General features: G+C 36.8%; 1 protein-coding gene across 1 annotated transcript in view; it reads right to left on the bottom strand.

Moving 5' to 3' along the window:
* The window catches only part of PDE8A (phosphodiesterase 8A), a 106213-nt gene extending 89771 nt beyond the window's left edge, over positions 1 to 16442 (bottom strand). Inside the window, exons 1-4 of the mRNA XM_044665487.1 lie at positions 16404 to 16442; positions 12848 to 13038; positions 6690 to 6746; positions 4818 to 4872 (exon numbers count right to left, since the gene is read on the bottom strand). Coding sequence (XP_044521422.1) covers positions 4818 to 4872; positions 6690 to 6746; positions 12848 to 13038; positions 16404 to 16430 — 330 coding nt within the window. The 5' untranslated portion in view covers positions 16431 to 16442. The remainder of the gene's footprint in view (positions 1 to 4817; positions 4873 to 6689; positions 6747 to 12847; positions 13039 to 16403) is intronic.
* Positions 16443 to 20234: the final 3792 nt, after the last annotated feature.

Genomic DNA, 20234 nt, shown 5'->3' on the forward strand with positions numbered 1-20234 from the left:
CTCTCTCTCTCTCTCTCTCTCTCTCTCTCTCTCTCTCTCTCTCTCTCTCTCCCTCTCTGTCTCTCTCTCTGACTCTGACTCTCTTTGTCTCTCTCTACCTCTCCTCTCCTCTCTGTCTCTCTCTCTGTCTCTGTCTGTCTCTGTCTTTCTGTCTCTCTCTCTGTCTGCTTCTGTCTCTGTTTGCCCCCCTCTCTTCTCTCCCTCTCTCTCTTACACACACAGAATTAGAAATGGTTCTAACAGTTTTGTATAAAGTCATACATTTCTTTATCCTTTGTATGTAGATGGGGTTTTCTCCATGCTTTGATTCCTAAGTGATGATACTTCTGCCTTAGACTCTGATAGCATCAAGGTGGCTGTCCTTTATACTAGCTGCTTCCCATGCCTGGAGTATAGTCACTTCTCATCTCTGCCCCTTCCAACTCCCCGCTTCAGGGGTGTATGCTAGAGACAACTCCTAAAGCTGATTGTTAAATTTTTAAAGCGAGCATTTGTACCTCAGAAATCAGTTAACCACTACAAATTAGGCTCAGTGTGTTGTTCTGTGGATTGTGTAGTCTTGAGAAGATGGGAGGGGCTGTTAATAATACAAATTAAACTTAAAAGTATGTTGTGCTTTTCAGAGCCAAGTGTTAAACATTTACCAACACACCCCTGCCTAGCTTCCTTCAGAACTCTGCTCAAGCACTACCACCTACTCCAGGAGACCTTTCCTGATCCCTGCCCCTGCCCCTCGCTACCAATGCTCCCCTTATAAAAATTACCTTGCATTTATTTTGTGTATTTTGGGGTAGATTTTCAGGTGTTCGTGTCTCCTCTAAAACACTCCTTGAGGGCAAGAATTGTATCATTTTTTTGTCTTTGTATCCCCAGAACCTAGCATAATTCCTGGCACATACCTAAGGCATCAGAAATGCCTGTCTATTGATTGGTTGTTTGTTGGGGTGGAATGTAGATCTGGTGTAAAGAAGTCCTCTTCAAATTCCACCTCTAACACATGCGCGAGCACACACACACACACAAGCTAAGTGAATATGGACAAGTTATTTCACTTCTTTGAGCCTTAGTTTCCTCATCTATAAAATGGGACTAATCATACCATTAGTGCCTTCCTCACAGGGAAGTGTTGTGAGTTCAAAGGAGATGATATATGTTGAGAGCTTATTGCAAAGCTTATTTTGTTGTTCAATTGTTTTAGCCCTGTCCAACTCTTCATGACCCCATTTGGGGTTTTCTTGGCAAAGATAATGGGGTGGCTTGCCATTTCCATCTCCATTTTATTTTACAGAAGAGGAAACTGAAGTCAACAGGGGTAAGTGACTTGTCCAGAGTCATATAGCTAGTAAGTGTCTGAAGTTGGATTTGAACTCAGATCTTCCTGACTTCAGATCCCACACTCTATCCACTGTGACACATATGAGCAAAGCTTATAGTGCTATGTTTATGTTTATAGTTAATATTATTGTTGCTATTATGGAAGCTTTGTGAAGATTGATAATGACTATTTGAAAAACATCTTGTGCTGTCTGCATGGGAGACTTTCACTCAGGCAGACATAGAAAAGAGGTCCCAGCAGAAAACTCCCTAGAATAACCAAATCTACATGACTGGGGAATGGATTACTCTGGTTCACTGGAATTTCTGTTGGACTGAAGGTCAACAAAAGCTGTTCAGAGCAAGGACACCGTGCAAGCCTGGGCTCTAAACCCTAACTCCAGAACACTCTTGCAGGTATTTAGAGTTGTTTTGGTGGCCCTCTTAGTTAATATGCTATAAGAAATGTAGCCAGTTATCAGTCACAGGTAACCCAGATCATACTGTATGTCAAGAGCCTTTGAAAAAGTCCTTATAAAGATAATGAAGTTAAAATTAACTCAAATGACCTTAGTTGAGCAGAATAAGCCTAGAGGGAAAAAGAAAATATTTTCCCCAAACTTCCCATAGGTTGAAAGCAGAAACTTTAAAAGGCCATGAGAAATGATGGGTATTTACAAAATAAAGTTGGTTTAAAAATATAAGCCAGAAGCAGCTGTTTTGAAGACTATCGGGACAGTCAGGAAGCATTTGTTAATGCTTTGTCGTAAAAGCATTTGTTAGAGGTTCTTAACTTTTTTTTTTTTTTTTAATCCTTATGTTCCATCTTGTCTTGGTTCCAGGACAGAAGAATGGTAAGGGCTAGGCAATTGGGGTTAAGCAATTTGCTCAGGATCACATAGCTAGGAAATGACTAAGTTCAAATTTGAACCCAGGACCTCTCATCTCTAGGTTCTTAATCTTTTTATTGTGATACTCAAATGAGATAACATATGTAAAGTTCTTTGAAAAAAATAAAGCACCACATAATGTTCAACTGTTGTTAGCTATCATGGATCCCTTTGGTATGATAAAGTCTATGGAATCCTTCTCAGAATAATGTTCTTAAATGAATAAAATAAAAGGCTTATAATGGGAACCAATTACGTTGAAAGTTACACAAACTTTAATATTAAAATACTTAAAAAAAAAAAAACAAAGTTAAGAGACCCTGAGCTAAAGTAACTAGTGATGAAAATGTAGAGCTCAAACTGTCTCTGAAAATCTTAGAGTCAAATAAATCAAGACTCACTGAATCTCTTTGCACCCCACTCTCTGCCCCCCCCAATCCCCGCCCTCAACTCCCACCAGGATTAAATCTACAGAAGTAAAAGGCAATGAGGCTTCAATATTTGCGAACTTCTGGGTTAAGCAGATTTTTATCTTTGAGTTAGTCCAACTCCAGACTCCATTACACAGATTTACTGTACTTGCTAAGGCTTGATGAGTTGTAGATTGGAAGTTCCTACCCTCGCACAGCAGACTTCATGATCCATGACTAAACCACACAGAGTCCCTTTAAATGACTTCTAAAGCTCTTTTCTTTTGTCTGAAGACTTTAACTCAGATCTTTGGGACTCTGGGGTGCGCCCGCTTACTGGGACATGTGGCTTGTAATTTTTAGTGCCAGACTCTTGAGGGAAAATGACTGGGTAAGGATTCGTTACCTGGACTATTACTATATCATTAAATTGGATTGGTCTTAAGTACTATATTCACAAAAGTAATAAGTACAATAAAGCACTCCACACAATAATATTTAATTAAAGTATCCCATTAAGGAAGGTTTTTATCATACTCAGATGCAATTACAGTTATTAATTTAGGGGGATTTTTAAAGAAAACATAAACCATTTGCTAAAACCCAGTTTAAATCTTGATAAGGAGCAGGATTCTTCAAGGTCATTAGCATCCAAAACCTTCCTTGACTACTTAATCCACTAAAGCAATTTCTCACAACTAAGCAACAGTAGTAGTTTTGTTGTTTGTGTTGTTCGGTCTTGCCTTTCTCTTTGTAACCCCATATGGGGTTTTCTTGGCAAAGATACTAGAGTGGTGGGATGGCTAGGTGGCTCAGTAGATGAAGAACCAGGCTTGGAGACAGGATCTAGACTCAGACATTTCCTAGCTGTGTGAACCTGGCCAAGTCACTTAATCCTAATTGCCTTGCCTTTACCGTTCTTTTGCCTTGGAACCAATATTTAGTATTGATTACAAGAAAGAAGGGAAGGGTTTTAAAAAAAGATATTGCAGTGGTTTGCCTTTTCCTTCTCTAGCTCATTTTACAGATGAGGAAACTGAGGCAAACAAGATTTGAACTCAGAAAGATGAGTCTACCTCATTCTAAGCCCAGTGCCCTATCTACTGGACTATTTAGTTGTGGCACAGCAGCAGCAGCTAGCATTTATATAGTGTTTTAAGATTTGCAAAGCACTTTAGATATGATATTTCATTTGAGCTTCACAATAACCTTGTGAGGTAGGTGCTGTTATAAATCCCATTCTATAGACAAAACTGAGGCTGCGGATGGTTAAGTGTCTCGCCTAGGTTGACATGGCTAAATGAATGTCTGGGGCAGGATCTGAACTTGTTTCTTCCTAACTCCAAGTCTAGCTCTTGACCCACTGCCCTATCTAATATTCACCCTCTAATAATTAATCAGAGACATGAAGATAAAATTAACTTTGAGGTGCCAACTTATACACACCAAATTTGCCAAAATAATGAAACAGAGTAATTTAATGTTGATGCAGAAATAGGCATCCTATTACCTTTTAAGGGTGTCATACCTTGGGCGAATATTTTTGGAAATCTCTGTGGCAACATGCAGTTGGTGGCATCAAATGGATCTTACCTTTTGACCAAATAATCCCATAACTACTATATTCTAAGGATTTCTTTTTGAAGATCCATCTGTAGAAACATATTTCTGGTGCCTTTATTTCTAAATGGGAAAAAAGTGGAAACAACCTCTCTGATCAACACTTGTGGGACTGTTTGGACAAAGTATGGAAGGATAGTATTAGAGAGGTTTGGGAAACAAACTTCATATCTGAAAAACAGAAAGAAATGTGTAGGATTTTCTACAAGGTGATACAAAATGAAGGAGGCTGAATCAGAAAAATAGCTACCACCCTGCCTACAACTATGTATTTTAAAACTGTCCACAGAGATTTGTAGGTGCATAAAAGGAAAAGAGATCGCAAAGGGATCCTGAGCAAATGTGTAGATATCGCTATTGTTTTGTTAAAGTTTTTATATTTTTCTTAAAAACACACACACAAACGTATTTTGTTCTATGTCCATCTCTATTTAGAACTCTAGTCTTTATTTTGTTCACTTGTGATTTGTACTTGTTGATATTGTTAGGGAGTTTATAATAAAAGTTATTTATGCAAAAGATACCCCAAATCAATTTCTTCCCATGATACTATAACTTCAGTGAGAAAGATGCCTTTACATACCCTTGTAAAACCAGCAGCAATGAGGGGCATAATAGATGTTTCTTCACGGTCCCCCCTTTAAAAGAAAACAACAAAGATAAGATACTAGTATTAGTTATCTTTCATATCTACTTATAATCTTAAATAATGCTATTCTTTCTAATTAGAGAAGAGTGATATCTAGAGGAATAAGAATTAAACAAGACCATCCTGCCTCTCAATTTGTATTTTAAAGCCTTAAAAAATTTTGGAGGGGTTATTCTCTCTCAACATTTTTTTTTTACAGAACACAATGATGCTTCAAAACATGTTTCACTACAAACATACTATAAATTTCTTAACTTGAATACTCTCCCTTTGATTTTCTATTCAGTCACTATTAAAAAAATTTCCTTAGCTAAAAAAACAGCATCCTAATGATAAGAAGCCCTGTTTCTGTTTATAAAAATTAATAAGCTATTTAATATTTAATTAAATGTTCTATCACATATTTTTCTTTTAAAACTATCCCCACATTTTTATGATGGAAGGACATGAATACTTTTTTCTAACCTATTATTGCTTTCTCTCCTTGCCCCCCAATATGTGTCCCCCATCAGACTGGAAGCTCCTATGAGGGCAGGGACCAGCCCATGTTCTTTAGTTCTTTTCTATTTGTCCAAGTGTCTAGTATAGGATTAGTTGGGCATCTAGTAGGTGACTAATAAGTCTTTGTTGATTCAATTTTGCCTTCTGAGAAAAGAAGCTTCACAGTGCTCTTGGATTCTCTTAAAAATGAGAGCTCCAGTAGGAGGAAGCCAAGCTTAGCAAATGAAGAGAAGAAAGTAGGAGCAGCTAAAGGGATTAGAGAAATATCACTCAAGGCTAAACAAACACTAGACAAAACTGGCATCTCTCTCACTTTGACATTTTTCTAGCTAGAGCAGAAGACAGTGGGGTCTAGTACAAAAATATTCCACAGCTTAAGATGTATGACTATTTGAAAGGCACAAGGACCCTCAATTTTTAAGAATTGATTTCCTCATTTAGGTCTCTCTTTTTTTCCCTTCTGCATCCCATGGAAATCTTAAAGTTGTTAAAAAAATACACTTTTGGATGATAACCGTATGTGGTTCTGATCTGGCAACCAAGTTCCATTTTTTTTTTAAACTCTGGAAAACATTTTAAGTATCAGGCACATAATAGCAGAGGCTTTATCTTCTCAAACAGAAACACACACACACACACACACACACACACACACACACACACACACACACACCACACTACACACACCCCAAGGCCATGCTGCTCTGAAATTCACCTCATTCTCTAATTCACTCAGAAACAAACAACCCAACCAAACCCACACTTCCACAAGACCTACAGACCTGAAACGTGGCTATGAAAGTGTTTCAGTCAATGAGGCAGAGAAGAATTACTCCTAAAAATAACATCAGGTTTGTGCTACCCCCTGAGCAGGAAGAGTTGAGATTTAGTAACTAAAGAACAGATAGGATTTCACTACAACTGGAAACACAAGGTCCCATCCCAAGGCAACTCTGCCAGTGTCCCAAGGTGATCTACACGCCTCTTCCTCCCCTGCTGCTGCTCACAGACAGCTCCGGTCATTGCAGGGAGCCAATTTTCTTCAGGCTTGCCTATTTTTTGAGGCAAGAAGCAGCCCAGGACTTAATCTTTAGAGTCTAGAAATGGATCTGAGGTTTAATCCACAGAGTTAAATGGAGCTGAAAATACTGCTGAAATCTCCAGAGCAGAAGAAAATAAGGAAGGAATGTGACGTCAGAGGGCAAGCATGTCACAGCCCAGCATTCTTACACTGTACACAGGGCTTAAATTTTTATACGAATAAACATTACATTTCACGTGATTCTTGACATAAAAAACATTTACCTTCGTACTACACCAATAATAACCGTGTTTTCTGAGGATTTAGTTGTTCTGATAGACCTTAAATAAAAACCAAAAATACTTCAAAATCAACTCTGTAATAACTTTTTTCTAGAAAACATTATATACAGCAATAGAAATATTATTTGAAGAATGAGTTATATATATATATATATCCAACTCTAGAGAAAGATCTGATGAATAGAAATAATCACGCCATAGTCATATGTATGTACACATATATAAAGATATATAGTATATAAATATATAAAAGATATGCATGTATATATACATATGTAAAAGATATATGTATGTATACATATATAAAAGATATATATGTTTTTATAGAGAGAGATATACATGCATAAAAGATATAGATATATCTTTTTGTTAAATTATGCCTTCTCTAGTGTAGGGAAAGGGTAGGAGATAATCTGAGAATTTTAATGTAACAAGCAAATAAATAAACAAATTGAAATACCTTTTAAAAAGCAAATACATTTGAACTTATTGTTATAAAACAAAGGAAGAGAACTCAGTTTTGGAGGGAGAGACAGCAAAAGGATGTATGTTAAATGGGAGTCAGCAGGAATATATAAAACAAGAAATTAATAGCAAAATAAATAGCAGAGACCTCAAAAACAATACAATTAATTAAATAATAGAAATAAAACAGATAAATAGCAGAGACATAAAATAGGGAAATAGTGGAAATAAATAGCAGAGAAATAAAATATGGAAACAAATAGTAGAAAAAAATTTTTAAACTGAAATAAGCAGCAGAGAGTTTAAAAGTTAAATCAATGGCAGAGTGATATAAAATAGGGAAATAAAGTTCTTAGTTATTTTTATAAACTTTAAAATAATCTTTTTTTTTTTGGCCTAGACATCTGATTTCATCAGTGTAGGGATTTCCCTCTAACCAATGAAAATCAGCAAGTCATCTATAACTTAATAGTTCTGTTGCCAAGGTTACTGAGAAGCTGAGTCATTTGCTCAGGGTCACCCAGTCAATTCATATCAGAGACAGTTTCTTAATTCCAGTCTTCCTGACTCTAGGACAAATGAGCTTCTCTCTACTACCCCCTATTGTTTCTCTTCTGTTTCTTTATTATTACAAAACTCTTATTTAATGAATTAATACAAAATAATTTTGCAAAACATCGATATTTTGTGATGATCTTAAGTAGAATAGTGTTGAGATAAAAGGGTGGCTTTCAGCAGGGAAAGTTCTGGCAGGAGCTGATATTTTGCAAAAATATTTGCAAAGCTATTTAGGACTTGTGGTCTGTAATCACAATTAAGTGGTAGCATAACCAATGAGGGGAGATACCAGGTGAGCAGTTTGCAGGGTATGGGTCCCAAGCTCTGCAATGTGGCTTAGTTCCTTCCATTCTCTCTTCCAATTCTATTCACTATCAACTGAGAAAGACTGAAATGGTTAAAATCAGAGAGCAACAGTTCAGAGATTTGTTGTTTGTCCTTCATTTTCAAAGAGGACCAATGACATCATGACATCTTCACTTTTGTGTGAATTGGATTTAAGTACAGTGATTTAAACTGGAAGGTGGGATAGGAAGGATAGTAGTGGTAATTCCTAGGGCATCAGATTACTTGGTCTCATAATATCATTATTCTGCCAGGATTCCTTCCCTATTTAGGGAACTTGCGGAAGGTTCAAGGAAATAGGTGGTTCTTGGCTTGATAATCCCAAGGGTTCATTTCAAACCCTTTTTGATTTATTGCAATATGAAATAATTATTGATTTTTTTAATCAAAAATATGAAAAAGAAAAGAGTGCTGAACTTGGAGTTAGGAAGAGATAGTTTCAAATCCTGCTTCTGATGACAATTACCATAGGCAAGTCAAACTCTCCAGGTTGGCTTCCTCATCTTTAAAATAATAATGAGTCCTCCATATCTACCTCACATTTTGGTGTGAGACTCAAATGCCTAGCAAAATTTAAAGTATTACATAAATATCATTATTGTTGTTGTTATTTGCAATGATTTTATTTTTAATTAGCAAGCATTTCCATTCATCTCTCCCTCCACACTTGAATGAAATTGTTAAAAATTCCAAAAAAAAGCCCTCAATACACAGCTGCATGGTTATACTTTGATTATTTGACCATTCTCACGTTTAATAAAATGTTCTTCCTTAAAGATAGTGTCTTCTGATCAACCTGCTGTGGATTAACTATTACAAATCACAGCTGGAGAAGCTAACTCTATAACCTTGGCATTATATAGTACAGTGGACATTCTGTACTCATAAACAATAAAAAGTATTACTTATAATATCATGGGAACTTGATTAGCTTAGAATACTCAGAGAATTTTATATTTTCGTTCATTAAAGTTTCTGGTCGATTGGGAGTAAAGCACTCTAATCCTTTATTTAATTGGGCTATTCCTATTCAATTATAAAACCCATGAGATCAAAGCCTTTGCCTTCTTCATCTTTGTATCCACCATAGTGCCTATTACATAAGAAAGCTCAATAAACATTTCATTCAGCCATTCCACAGATATTGTAATAATGAATGAATAAACCCATTATCAAAAACATTTCTAAAAATGTAGTGCTATATCTTTTATACATACATATATATATGTATATATATATATATATATATATATACACACACACACACACTCAGATAGTATCTTTTCTATCTAAGGTTAAGTACCATATAATGAGTACAACTTAATTTAAAAAAATAATTCATTATCTTAGAAGGCTTCAGAGTCATCAACATGAAGATAAAATTTCAGTATGCAGTATTATAGATAGATGTTTGAAGGTGGCAGTGGATATCTTTAGTATCTATCCATCTTCCTTCTTTTATTGACTTATCCTTCCTCAAATCCCTTTCCTGATCACCCAGGGCTCCCAGACTATGGCACTCTTTCCAAACCTAAATATCTCCAGTTGGAAATTAGAGGTATCAACCTGAGGTTTGAACTAAATTAAAATTTAATTTGTGAAATTTAAAATGTAATTGGGAAATGTTTAACAAAATAAACAAAAATGTAACACAACAGAGATAATGTTAATTTGTGGTTTTCTAAGTCAATATGCAGTTCCCAGGGATCCCTTTCTATTTGAGTTTGGCCCCTTTGTAGCTGTTCTTCACACTCTAGTGTAAACTATTTTAAGTTTAGTGGGAACAGAATTTGGAAATTGGTCCCCTCTCCTCTTAAAACTAACCGATCTGATGAGGAAATGAGACTCAGAGAAATAGCTACTTCCCCAGTAGGTTGCATAGCTAGTGAAAAGAGAGAGCTGGGACAAGAATCCGGATCTAGTATTCTTATCATAATGCCACAACCACCATCTGTTAGGATTTTGTTGGTCAATGTGCAAGATTTGACAGACTAATCTTAACCAAATTATTAATGATTGATAATGATTTTGGTGTGTTATCTCAACAGAGAAAGACTGGCATTTTGATACCCTGTTTTCCTGATCTCTTGTTTAGAAATCTGATTACATATAGTTTAAATGTGTTTGCTTTCCTAAAGGACAAAATACCCCATTCCCGACCAATCCTGTTATTTGAAGGATCCAGTTAAATCAAGGTTTGAAAACACCATATTTTGTTATCACAATTTTCCTACCTTAAAAAATGACTATAATAAGTGATTATTAATTTTCAGTAGATATACATCCGTAATTGATTGCCATAGAGAGGTAATGCAGGCTTCTGGATAAAGCATAGGACTTAGACTCAAAAAAACCTGAATTCAAATACTGCCTCGAGTATTTACCAACTGGATGATCTTAAGTAAGTCATTACCCTTTCTGAGTCTCGATTTCTTCATCAATCAAATGGAGAGAATAAATCATAGAGTGGTTGGGGGTTCAGATAAAATCCTATACCTAAAACATTAGGTCAATTTTAAAGTGTATGATGAGGCCAGTTATTACTATTATCATTAGTAATGTGTATTTGACTCTCCTTTGGACTTTTCTTTCATCTGACACCAAGCTAAAGATTTTCTTTTAAGAAATGACTTTATTAGGAATAGCTGGGTGGCTCAGTGGATAAAGAGCCAGGTCTGGAGACATGAGGCCCTGGGTTCAAATTTGATCTCAGAAATTTCCTAGTTACGTGATCCTGGGCGAGATACTTAATCACAATTCCCTAGCTCTTACCACTATTCTGCCTTGGAACCAATACTTAGTATTGATTCTAAGATAGAAAGTAATGTTTTTTAAAAAAAGAAATGACTTTAATAAAGGGAACCTCTGATTTTGCAACTGCTTCTCTGCTCATAGCACTACACTCACTATGTTACACTATATAGTCAGGCTCTTCAGGGATTGTAGAACTAAAGATAAATATTTTGTTCTTTAGTCATTTTCAGTAGTGCCCAACTCTTCATGATCCCATTTGGGGTTTTCTTGGCCAAGAAAATAGAATAGTTTGTCATTTCCTTCTCCAGCTTATCTTACAGATGAGGAAACTGAGGAAAATAGGGTTAACTATCTTGCCTAGGGGCACATGACTAGTCAGTATCTGAGGCCACATTTGAACTCAGATCTTCCTAAGTCCAGTACTGTTTCCATTGAGCCACTTAGCTACTCTAAAGGACAAGATATATCTAAAATTTTTCACATGAGATTCCCCTCCAACCCTGAACTCGCTTTTTCTTCTTTAATTAAAAAAAATCACCATTGAAGTTCTAAATTGATGCTTCATGGAGCCTAGGAGCAGATCTGAGTTCTTAAAAGTAGAATTAAGCTTCAGCACATCCTATCAAGCTGAGAAGGTTGTAGGGATGGATGGGCTCAGCCCATGGTATGCTGGAGAGATTATTGACTCTAGAGTCAAAAATTCTGGATTCAAATTGACTTTGTTGTGCCTACTACCTGTATGGCATTGGCCAACAGATTTAAGCTTCTTGATCATAGTGTCTTCATCTGTAAAATTAGGGCATTGGTCTAGATGGCGTTTGAGGTCCCTAAGAACCAGAATTTAAACTTAAATTTTCTGACTCCAGATTCTGGATTCTTTCAACTGCACTGCACTGAATTAATCAGGGTGTTAGAGAGCATGGCCAAAAATCTTATTCCAAGATAACTCTTTACCTAACTATGGACCATCTCAACAGCTCTGGAGTGGGGTCTCCTTTAGAGTCTAAGTTAAGAAAAATTCCCTGTGGGACTGAGTTTTTGATCCTATCTCCTTCCTGTCTTAGAGGCTTTCTTTAAACTTTACTTACTGCTTAAACTTGAACAAAAGGAGAGAGCTGGGCTCTGGAAACAGTGACTTTCTTACATGTTTTAATTTTCCACATTATGGAAAGTATTAAAGATATTGACTTGTCTTCCTTTATACCATATCATGCTATAGTGGTAAGCAAGACTCTAAAAGAATATAGGCTTGGGGCAGCTAAGTAGCACAGTGGAAAGAGCACCAAACCTGGAGTAGGGAGGACCTGGGTTCAGATCTAGCCTCAGACACTTCCTAGCTATACAGCCCTGAGTAAGTCACTTAAGCCCAACTGTCTAGACATCGCTGCTCTTCTACTTTAAAAATGATACTAAGGGGCAGCTGGGTAGCTCAGTGGATTGAGAGCCAGACCTAGAGACAGGAGGTCCTAGGTTCAAATCCGGCCTCAGACACTTCCCAGCTGCGTGACCCTGGGCAAGTCACTTGACCCCCATTGCCTACCCTTACCAATCTTCCACCTATAAGTCAATACACAGAAGTTAAGGGTTTAAAAAAAATGATACTAAGACAGAAGGTAAGGGTTTTCATATATATGGATAAAATCATAGATCTTTGAAGTATTTTAAAATGTTATCAATTCTAGACCATTACCTTGATTTAGATATCTTTCCTTATTCCCTTGGAAGAAATAAGCAATTGCTTATGTTATAAATTCTGCTTTATCTAGATTTTTTTGTGGGTCTGGAATTTCATCACCATATGGAATTTCTTAAGGTGAAAAGCCCCTCCATTGATTCAGAAAGGAAATCCCTCTGAAAACTAGAATCTTCGAGTGGCTTGGGATACTGAGAAGTTAAGTGACTTGACCGTGATCCCTTAGCTGGTACGTTTTAGCCCTTAGCCCCAACGGTCATCCAACCATTAGGGCATGCTGTTGCCACTCACCCATTTTTCATTCTGAGCGGAGGCACATTCTTACCTGCACAATGCTTCTGCATCCAACTGCCGGGAATGTCTATGATCGATGATGATGATATCATGATGTTTTTCCAGAAAGCATTCGAGTGCAGACTGAGGATTCTTTGCAATTGTGCACTTAAATCCTGCCTTTTCACATGCCCAACAGAATCCATTACTCTGGTTATCTTCTTTGGTAAACACTAAAAGTACCTGATTTGAAGCAACACAAACATTTTTAAACCAAACATTGACTGCAACCTCAGCATCTTTCTCTCCATACTGGTCCAATGATAACATTTTTTAAAATGGATGAATAAACAAATACATACATATACCTACCCATTTATACCTAGGTACACAAATATTTCAAAATATGTAGCACAAATACGTAAAAACAATTCCAAATAAACAAATTCATTGATATAATCTATAAAATTTTTATTTGGAGGGGTATGTTACGGTTTCCAGAAAATGCCTTTATTTTTGCCTTCCCTCATCAATTTGCCTAATATACTCATTGAGGACACAAATTATGTCTTTTGTTTCATTTGTAGGTGCTCAGGAAATGTATGACTAATTGATATACAACAAATATTTGCTAGGGGTTCAACCTTGCTCTTATGTCTTGTAGTTGTTAAAATCAGTTCTAACACTCAAACATTTGTATTATTCAAATAATCATGTCCACTGTGAAGCAAATATGATTCTACAGATTATAAAACATAGTTAAGATTTCAAATAATTTAAGTAATTCCACTGAAGCAATTAATAAAAATAATTGTATAGAATCATTCAATATTACAATTAACTCAAAATTTGGCAAATACATCAAAGAAAGCCAATTATAAGTGTATAGTTAGTCCTGGTTCACATTTCTCTGATGCATTCATCTTACTCTATTACGTATCATAATAACTTTTTTTTTTTGGCCAGGCGCAAATTTAGCTAACCCATTGCTGCCAAGTAGAGGATGAGGGCTAAGGGAGAGCTTATATTTTGAGAAGCCAAGTCAAGGTCTGGCCAGGATGTCCTTCCCAAAGAGCAGCAAAGGAAATCTGGATGAGAAATGTCAAAGAGTGGAAAATTACACTGGCTTTGAAGTCAAGGGCCTGGTTTCAGATCTTACTTCTGGCACTTATTACCAATGTGACCATAGACAGATGATATAGTCTCCCGGGGTCCCAGTTTCTTTATTGGTAAAATGAAAGAGCAGGACTGGGTGGCTCCTCTCCAGCTCTAGATCTATGATCTTATGAGCCTGAGTGGATTCTTGTACTTTGTTGTTTTCAATGAGAATGTTTTTCAATGAGAAAGCATGAAGTATGAAATTAGGAGAAAACAGATTGGAACTCATAGCTGATGAAGAAGAGTGTGTTTGGTATTAAGATATGCATAAAATTCTGCTGCAAATGAGAAAGGAGATCTACTTGCTTTGGTGGTAAGAAATATGCCATTAGAGATATAGTTTAGGGGTCTGGTTTTTAAAGATTATTTTGCTTACTAGACTAGTTGCAATAAGGAGGCATTATCTTGACTTGAAAGCTAGGGGAAAGTACTGACCAAAACCAGAAATAAACTTTGATTGGCAGTTTGAGATAATCTACTCAGGAAGCCATTGAATACAGAAGATCTCCTAATAGGACCTAGATAAAGAGAAGAGTGGTCTCCATGACTTTGCTAAGCTGGGATAAGGTGGGAAGTGGGCCATTTCTAAGTGAGCTTCAACTACTGCCCAAGAGAACCCTCTTTGGATTGGGGCAGATTCATAATAAAATCTAGGAATAAGTCTTTATTGGGGGTCGGGGAAAGAGAGGATGGTATAAACAGATGCAATACTAAGAAAGGACTGTACCAAGAACATTCTTCAATTAGCCAATGAAACTGTTATCCAACAACTATTCAACAAGCATTTATGAACTCTTTCAATATTCCAGGCATCTTGGTAAGCTCTGGGGAAACAAATGTCCAAACAAAAAGTAGAAAGACCAGTTCCTGCCTCAAAGATTTATACACTCTATTGCAGGAGATAATAAGTACACAAATAGGTCTACACAAGATGGATTCAAGATAGCAGGAAAAAAACCTGAGGGAAGAAGAATCTAGAAGCTGGTGGCACCTGGAATGGCTTCCTGTGGAATGTGGCATTTCAGCCAAATCTTGAAGAAAGCCAAGAATTCTAAGAGGCAGAGATAAGGAGGGTATTCTTGGTATGGGGACAACCTGTGCATATTTACGGAAACGGGAGATGATTTTGGTGAGGAACAGCAAATAGGTGAGGGTGGCTGGATTACAGACTGCATGGAGGGCTGCAATGTCCAGGGTTATAGTGGGAACAGAGACAGCTCAAGGAGAACTAGGCATTTTCTGATAGAGTGTTCATCCGAGTACAGACTTTGCAGATTCATACATGGTGGCTAATATCATGATGGAGTTGAGGCTACCCAAAGTCCAAGATGGAAGGTAGTCTACATTCCCCAGTGATTTATGCCAAGACTATTATGGCAGAACCTTCATATTTCTGTTTGGGCTTATCCCAGATACATGGACAGGGAGAGTGAACACAGTATAGAAAATTAGCTTTGGATCCTCCTTCTAGGGAGATGGGAAAATGCTCATGGAGAGAGAGCAGAGGAAAAATATACAGCCTGTTACTTTTATTGCCCAGTGCAGGCATACACATACAGTGTATACAGATTGGTCAAACTTGTAAGGGACTGGAAGACTGTGATGTATTAGAACATAATAGAGTGCAGATGCAAAGGGCCAAGGAAAGATCAGACCAGGAGCATAAAAAAAATCAGCCAAGTGAATTTCAAGAAACTTGGGAAAATGAAGAGGTTGGGAATTAATTCTGTGAAGGATGAATATAAAACCAGGGGGCTGATGCTCTCTGATCAAGAATTACTCAAAGAATCTCTGCTTTTCAGGTAGCAATGACAGAGCTTATCCTGGTGCTGACAAGGTGTCTCATTTTCCCTACAGGATCATAGGGCACATCATGTAATTATCTTTGTCAGCTTAGCCCCTAGCATATGCACACTCTATGCATGTTTTGTGTTATAGTAAGCATATTTTGCATGAAGCAAGTATATTGAAGTATTTCTTGAAAAGGGTAGAGTTTGTTTTCACCTTTTTAAAATAAAATATTTTTCAGTGCAGGCAGCACCAAGTAATTCCCTTTGCTGTGAGTCACTGCATTCAGAATCCAAAATCCATTACCTGCTCAGAGCCTTGGAGCATTAAAACGTGGAGACCATGTTGAGTGTGAATAGAATTTGGAAGTCAGGTTTGATTCTTGGTCAGATAAGTAAGGGGTGCACAAATGAATCCCAATTTTATCAAATACAATGTATAAAAACCTGGATTTCCAAAGCTCATGAATCATGATGGGATATTGACCATATAAAAGAACTTCCATAAGTAAGCATTTATACATTTCTAAAAAAATCTTTTAAAAATTGATTTGTACCAACTTTTTCTGCATCACATCCACTGTGCAAAGTAAAGTTCATTTAATGATCAGGAAAGAGAGATTTGACAAAGAATGGTTTTGCCTGTGTCTTGATATTTATTACCTGAAGCTGATCTTGATGGAATCTCATGGGGCCAAATTGAACATCTGTTACTGTTGCCTGTAAGAGAAAGGGAGACTGCTTGAGAATTGACCTCTCTTTATCAAGGTTACCAACAAAAATAAAATTTCCTCCAGGGTAACTCACAGAGAGCCAGAATTGGACAGTGAACGAATTTCAAAGGCCAATTAGAAGCTCAGCTGACACTTCAATTAGCTTTGATTTTTGTTCTGTACAATATCTTCAACTACCTGCTGGATAGTTCCACATGAGGTTTAATCATTTCTAACTTATGATTTACTTCCCACCCTGTCTCCTTCCACCACTAATAGTTCCAACTCCAATTTTCCCATCTTTCAAAAAGCAACATCATTCTTTTAGATCACTCAGAGTGATTCATGTCTTGCACATAGTAGGAACTGAAGAAATGATCATTAAATTTTGTGTGTGTTTGAGAAACAGTAAGGAGAGGACTAAAACAGAGGGTTTTTTCTGGGGAATATAGTTGGATAGAGAGATTTCAGAAGGCACACAAGGTGAGGATAAACAAGTTTGGCTGTTGCTCTATAGGTATTAGGAGGCCATGAGAGGCTTTGGAGCACCTGGGTGACATTGGGCAAGTCACAACTTTCTGAGCTTGTTTTTCCTCATATGTGGCGTGACAAAGTTGAACAAGATAATCTTTGAGGTCCCTTAAAGGTTTAGATCTATGATCTAATAGTTCTATGATAGCTACAGCTAATTTGGTAGAAGGCGGGGCCAGCATCACACAGAATTTCAAAGGAATTGAATGTTGCAAATTAGGCACAAATCAGATCCTCTCTGTTAGTTTACTTAGGAGACTTTAAACCTATTCCCAGAACGCATCTTTATCTGATCCCCAAACTCTTGCTTGCTAATATCTGCTTATAATGTGGACCCTAGTGTCTACTTCTGATACTTTCCCTGCCATATCTTGAATTCCCAGTAACCAACTCAAGCTAGTTATGTTCAAATTTCCAATCACTCCCCTTAGTGGGGAATCTCTCCTCAATCCTTTGTTCAAGAAACTTTAGCCTATGCCATGGAGGGCCCTTGACCTGGCAATAGGAAAACTCTGTCTTCAGCTCTACCCTAAGCAAACCCAAACACCTGTCCCTTCTTTCCCACCTTAGGTTGAGTACTAACATTTTAGTGGTCAGGAATAAGATAGAAATGAAAGCTATAATCCCATTCCAAATACTTTCTCTTTAAATATTATGATGGAGGAAAAGGAAGTAGAATTGTGCAGCCCCATACCAATAAATAGATGGATCAATACTCTGGAAATTAGAGTTATAGATTCTTAGAGCAGGAAGAGAGCTTAAAAACCAATTAGTTCAGCCCTCCAATTCTACATCCTGGAGTATAGAAAGAGCTAATTGATATGACTGTTGGTCACTCTTAGTTGCTCTCTGGAGAAACATAAAAATTGGAACATGTATCCCAGGACATAAGAGTTGTGTGAATGTTAGACATGCCCTCTCACACCTACAAAAGTCACATTAGCCTTTCTGGACCTCAGATTATTTTTAAGATCAAGTTTTTAGCTCTGAAAAATACTACAATCACATAACTAGAAAGGAGCAGATGTTCTAATTTTTTTAATGAAAGGGAGAAACATAGGACTTCTACAAAAACAGATTGGCAAACAACTTTATTTCCTGACAAAATATTGTTATTAGTAGGATGGTTTGTGGGCATTTAGAAACAAGCGCTCATCAATAAGTTCAACATAGATTCATCAAGAAGTCTGTGTGCCAGATAAATTTCCTTCTCTTTTTCCAATATTGGGTTACTAAACTAAATGATAGGTGACTGTCATGTACACAATGAAGCTTGATTTCACTAGGCATATGACAAAATTTCTCATGATAACTTTATGGCAAAACGGAGAGATTTAGGTCATGTGACATTATAGCTGGGTGGATTTGAAAGTGGTTGAATGAGGGTACCTAAAGAGAAATGGTTAATGGATTAATGTCATCTTTGAGAGACAATTAAAATGATGACAGCTTACAGAATCTATGGTAAAGTGTCCCTTAAGGAACTGTCCTGGGCTCTATGGTGTTCATTTTTTTTTAAAAAAAGATTAAAACATTTTTAATTTACATTAGAAACAATTTTTGACAATTACTTTCTGACATTCTATGATTCAGAATCTCTCCTTTCCCCCAAATACAGTAATAATTCTGATATAGTTTATACCAGTACTTTCATACAATACAGATTTCCATATTGCTCATTCTGTGACAGAAGATACATGAACACATACCACAAAAAACTCATGAAGGAAATAAAGTGGAAGATGGTTTATTTTAGTCTGTAACCAGACTCCAACAGTTCTTTCTTTGGCTGTGAATAGCATTTTTCATCATGAGTCCTCTGCAGATATCTTAGAAACTTGTTTGGTTACTAATAGTTTTTTCCTTCACAGTTGATCATCATACAATATTTCTCTTACTGGATACAGTGTTTTACTGGTTCTGCTCATTTCATTTTGCATCAGTTCATATGTATCTTTCAGTTTTTCTGAACTAATATTGTTTGTTATTTCTTACAGCATAATAGTACTCCATTACACCACAACTTATTCAGCCACTCCCCAATTGACAGACATCCCTTTAGTTTCTGGAACTGTAAAAAATATTTTGTATGCGTAAGTCCTTTTCTCTTATCTCTGATCTCTTTGGGATACAACTCTGGTAATAGTATTCCTAGGTCAAAAGGTATGCATAGCTTAATGGTCCTTTGGGTATGGTTCCATATTGTTTTTATTTTTTTATTTTTAATTTTTAAAATTTTTTTCATATTGCTTTTAATAAAAAATTTAGATGACAAAATAGACGTCATGCTTATCAAATCTACAAATGCCATGGAGCTGAAAGGGATAGCTAATATGATAGATGAACCAGGATCCCAAAAGATCTTAATAGGTTAGAGCAATAAGCTGACAATCTAATAGGAATAAAAGCAAAGTTCAATCCTCAAATTCAAAAACTGAACTGTAAAGATCCAAATTGGGAAAGGCAAAGGTAGGCAATAGGGCATGTTTAAAAAAGGATCTAGTGGAGATAAACAGACTTGTACAAAAATATTTATAGCTGCGCTTTTTGTGGTGGCAACAAACTGGAAAAGGAGGGTATGTCCTTCAATTGGGGAATGACTGAACAAACTGTGGTATATGCGGGTGATGGAATACTATTGTGCTAAAAGCAATAATAAACTGGAGAAGTTCCAGGCGAACTGGAGAGACCTCCGGGAACTGATGTAGAGTGAAAGGAGCAGAGCCAGTAGAACATTGTACACAGAGACTGACATACTGTGGTAAAATCGAATGTAATGGGCTTCTGTACCAGCAACAATGCAATGACCCAGGACAGCTCTGAGGGATTTATGGTAAAGAACGCTACCTACATTCAGAGGAAGAACTGCAGGAGAGGAAACATATAAGAAAAGCAACTGCTTGAACGCATGGGTCGGGGTGGACATGATTGGGGATGTGGACTCGAAACTACCACACCAATGCAACCACCAACAATTTGGAAATAGGTCTTGATCAAGGACCCATGACAAAACCAGTGGAAATGTGCATCAGCCATGGGTGGGGGGAGAGCGGGGGGTGAAGGGGAAAGTAGGAGCATAAATCATGTAACCATGTTAAAAATGATTATTAATAAATGTTTAAAAAAAAGGATCTAGTGGTTTTAGTAGACTAGAAGCTCATTATACATCAATATTATGACATAGAAGTGGAATTCCCTTATTCTTAAGCATTAAAAGAGGCATAGATTGAAAGGGCTGAGACTTCCACTG

This window comes from Gracilinanus agilis, chromosome 2 (genome assembly GCF_016433145.1).
Source record: "Gracilinanus agilis isolate LMUSP501 chromosome 2, AgileGrace, whole genome shotgun sequence".
Classification (NCBI taxonomy): Eukaryota; Metazoa; Chordata; class Mammalia; order Didelphimorphia; family Didelphidae; genus Gracilinanus; species Gracilinanus agilis.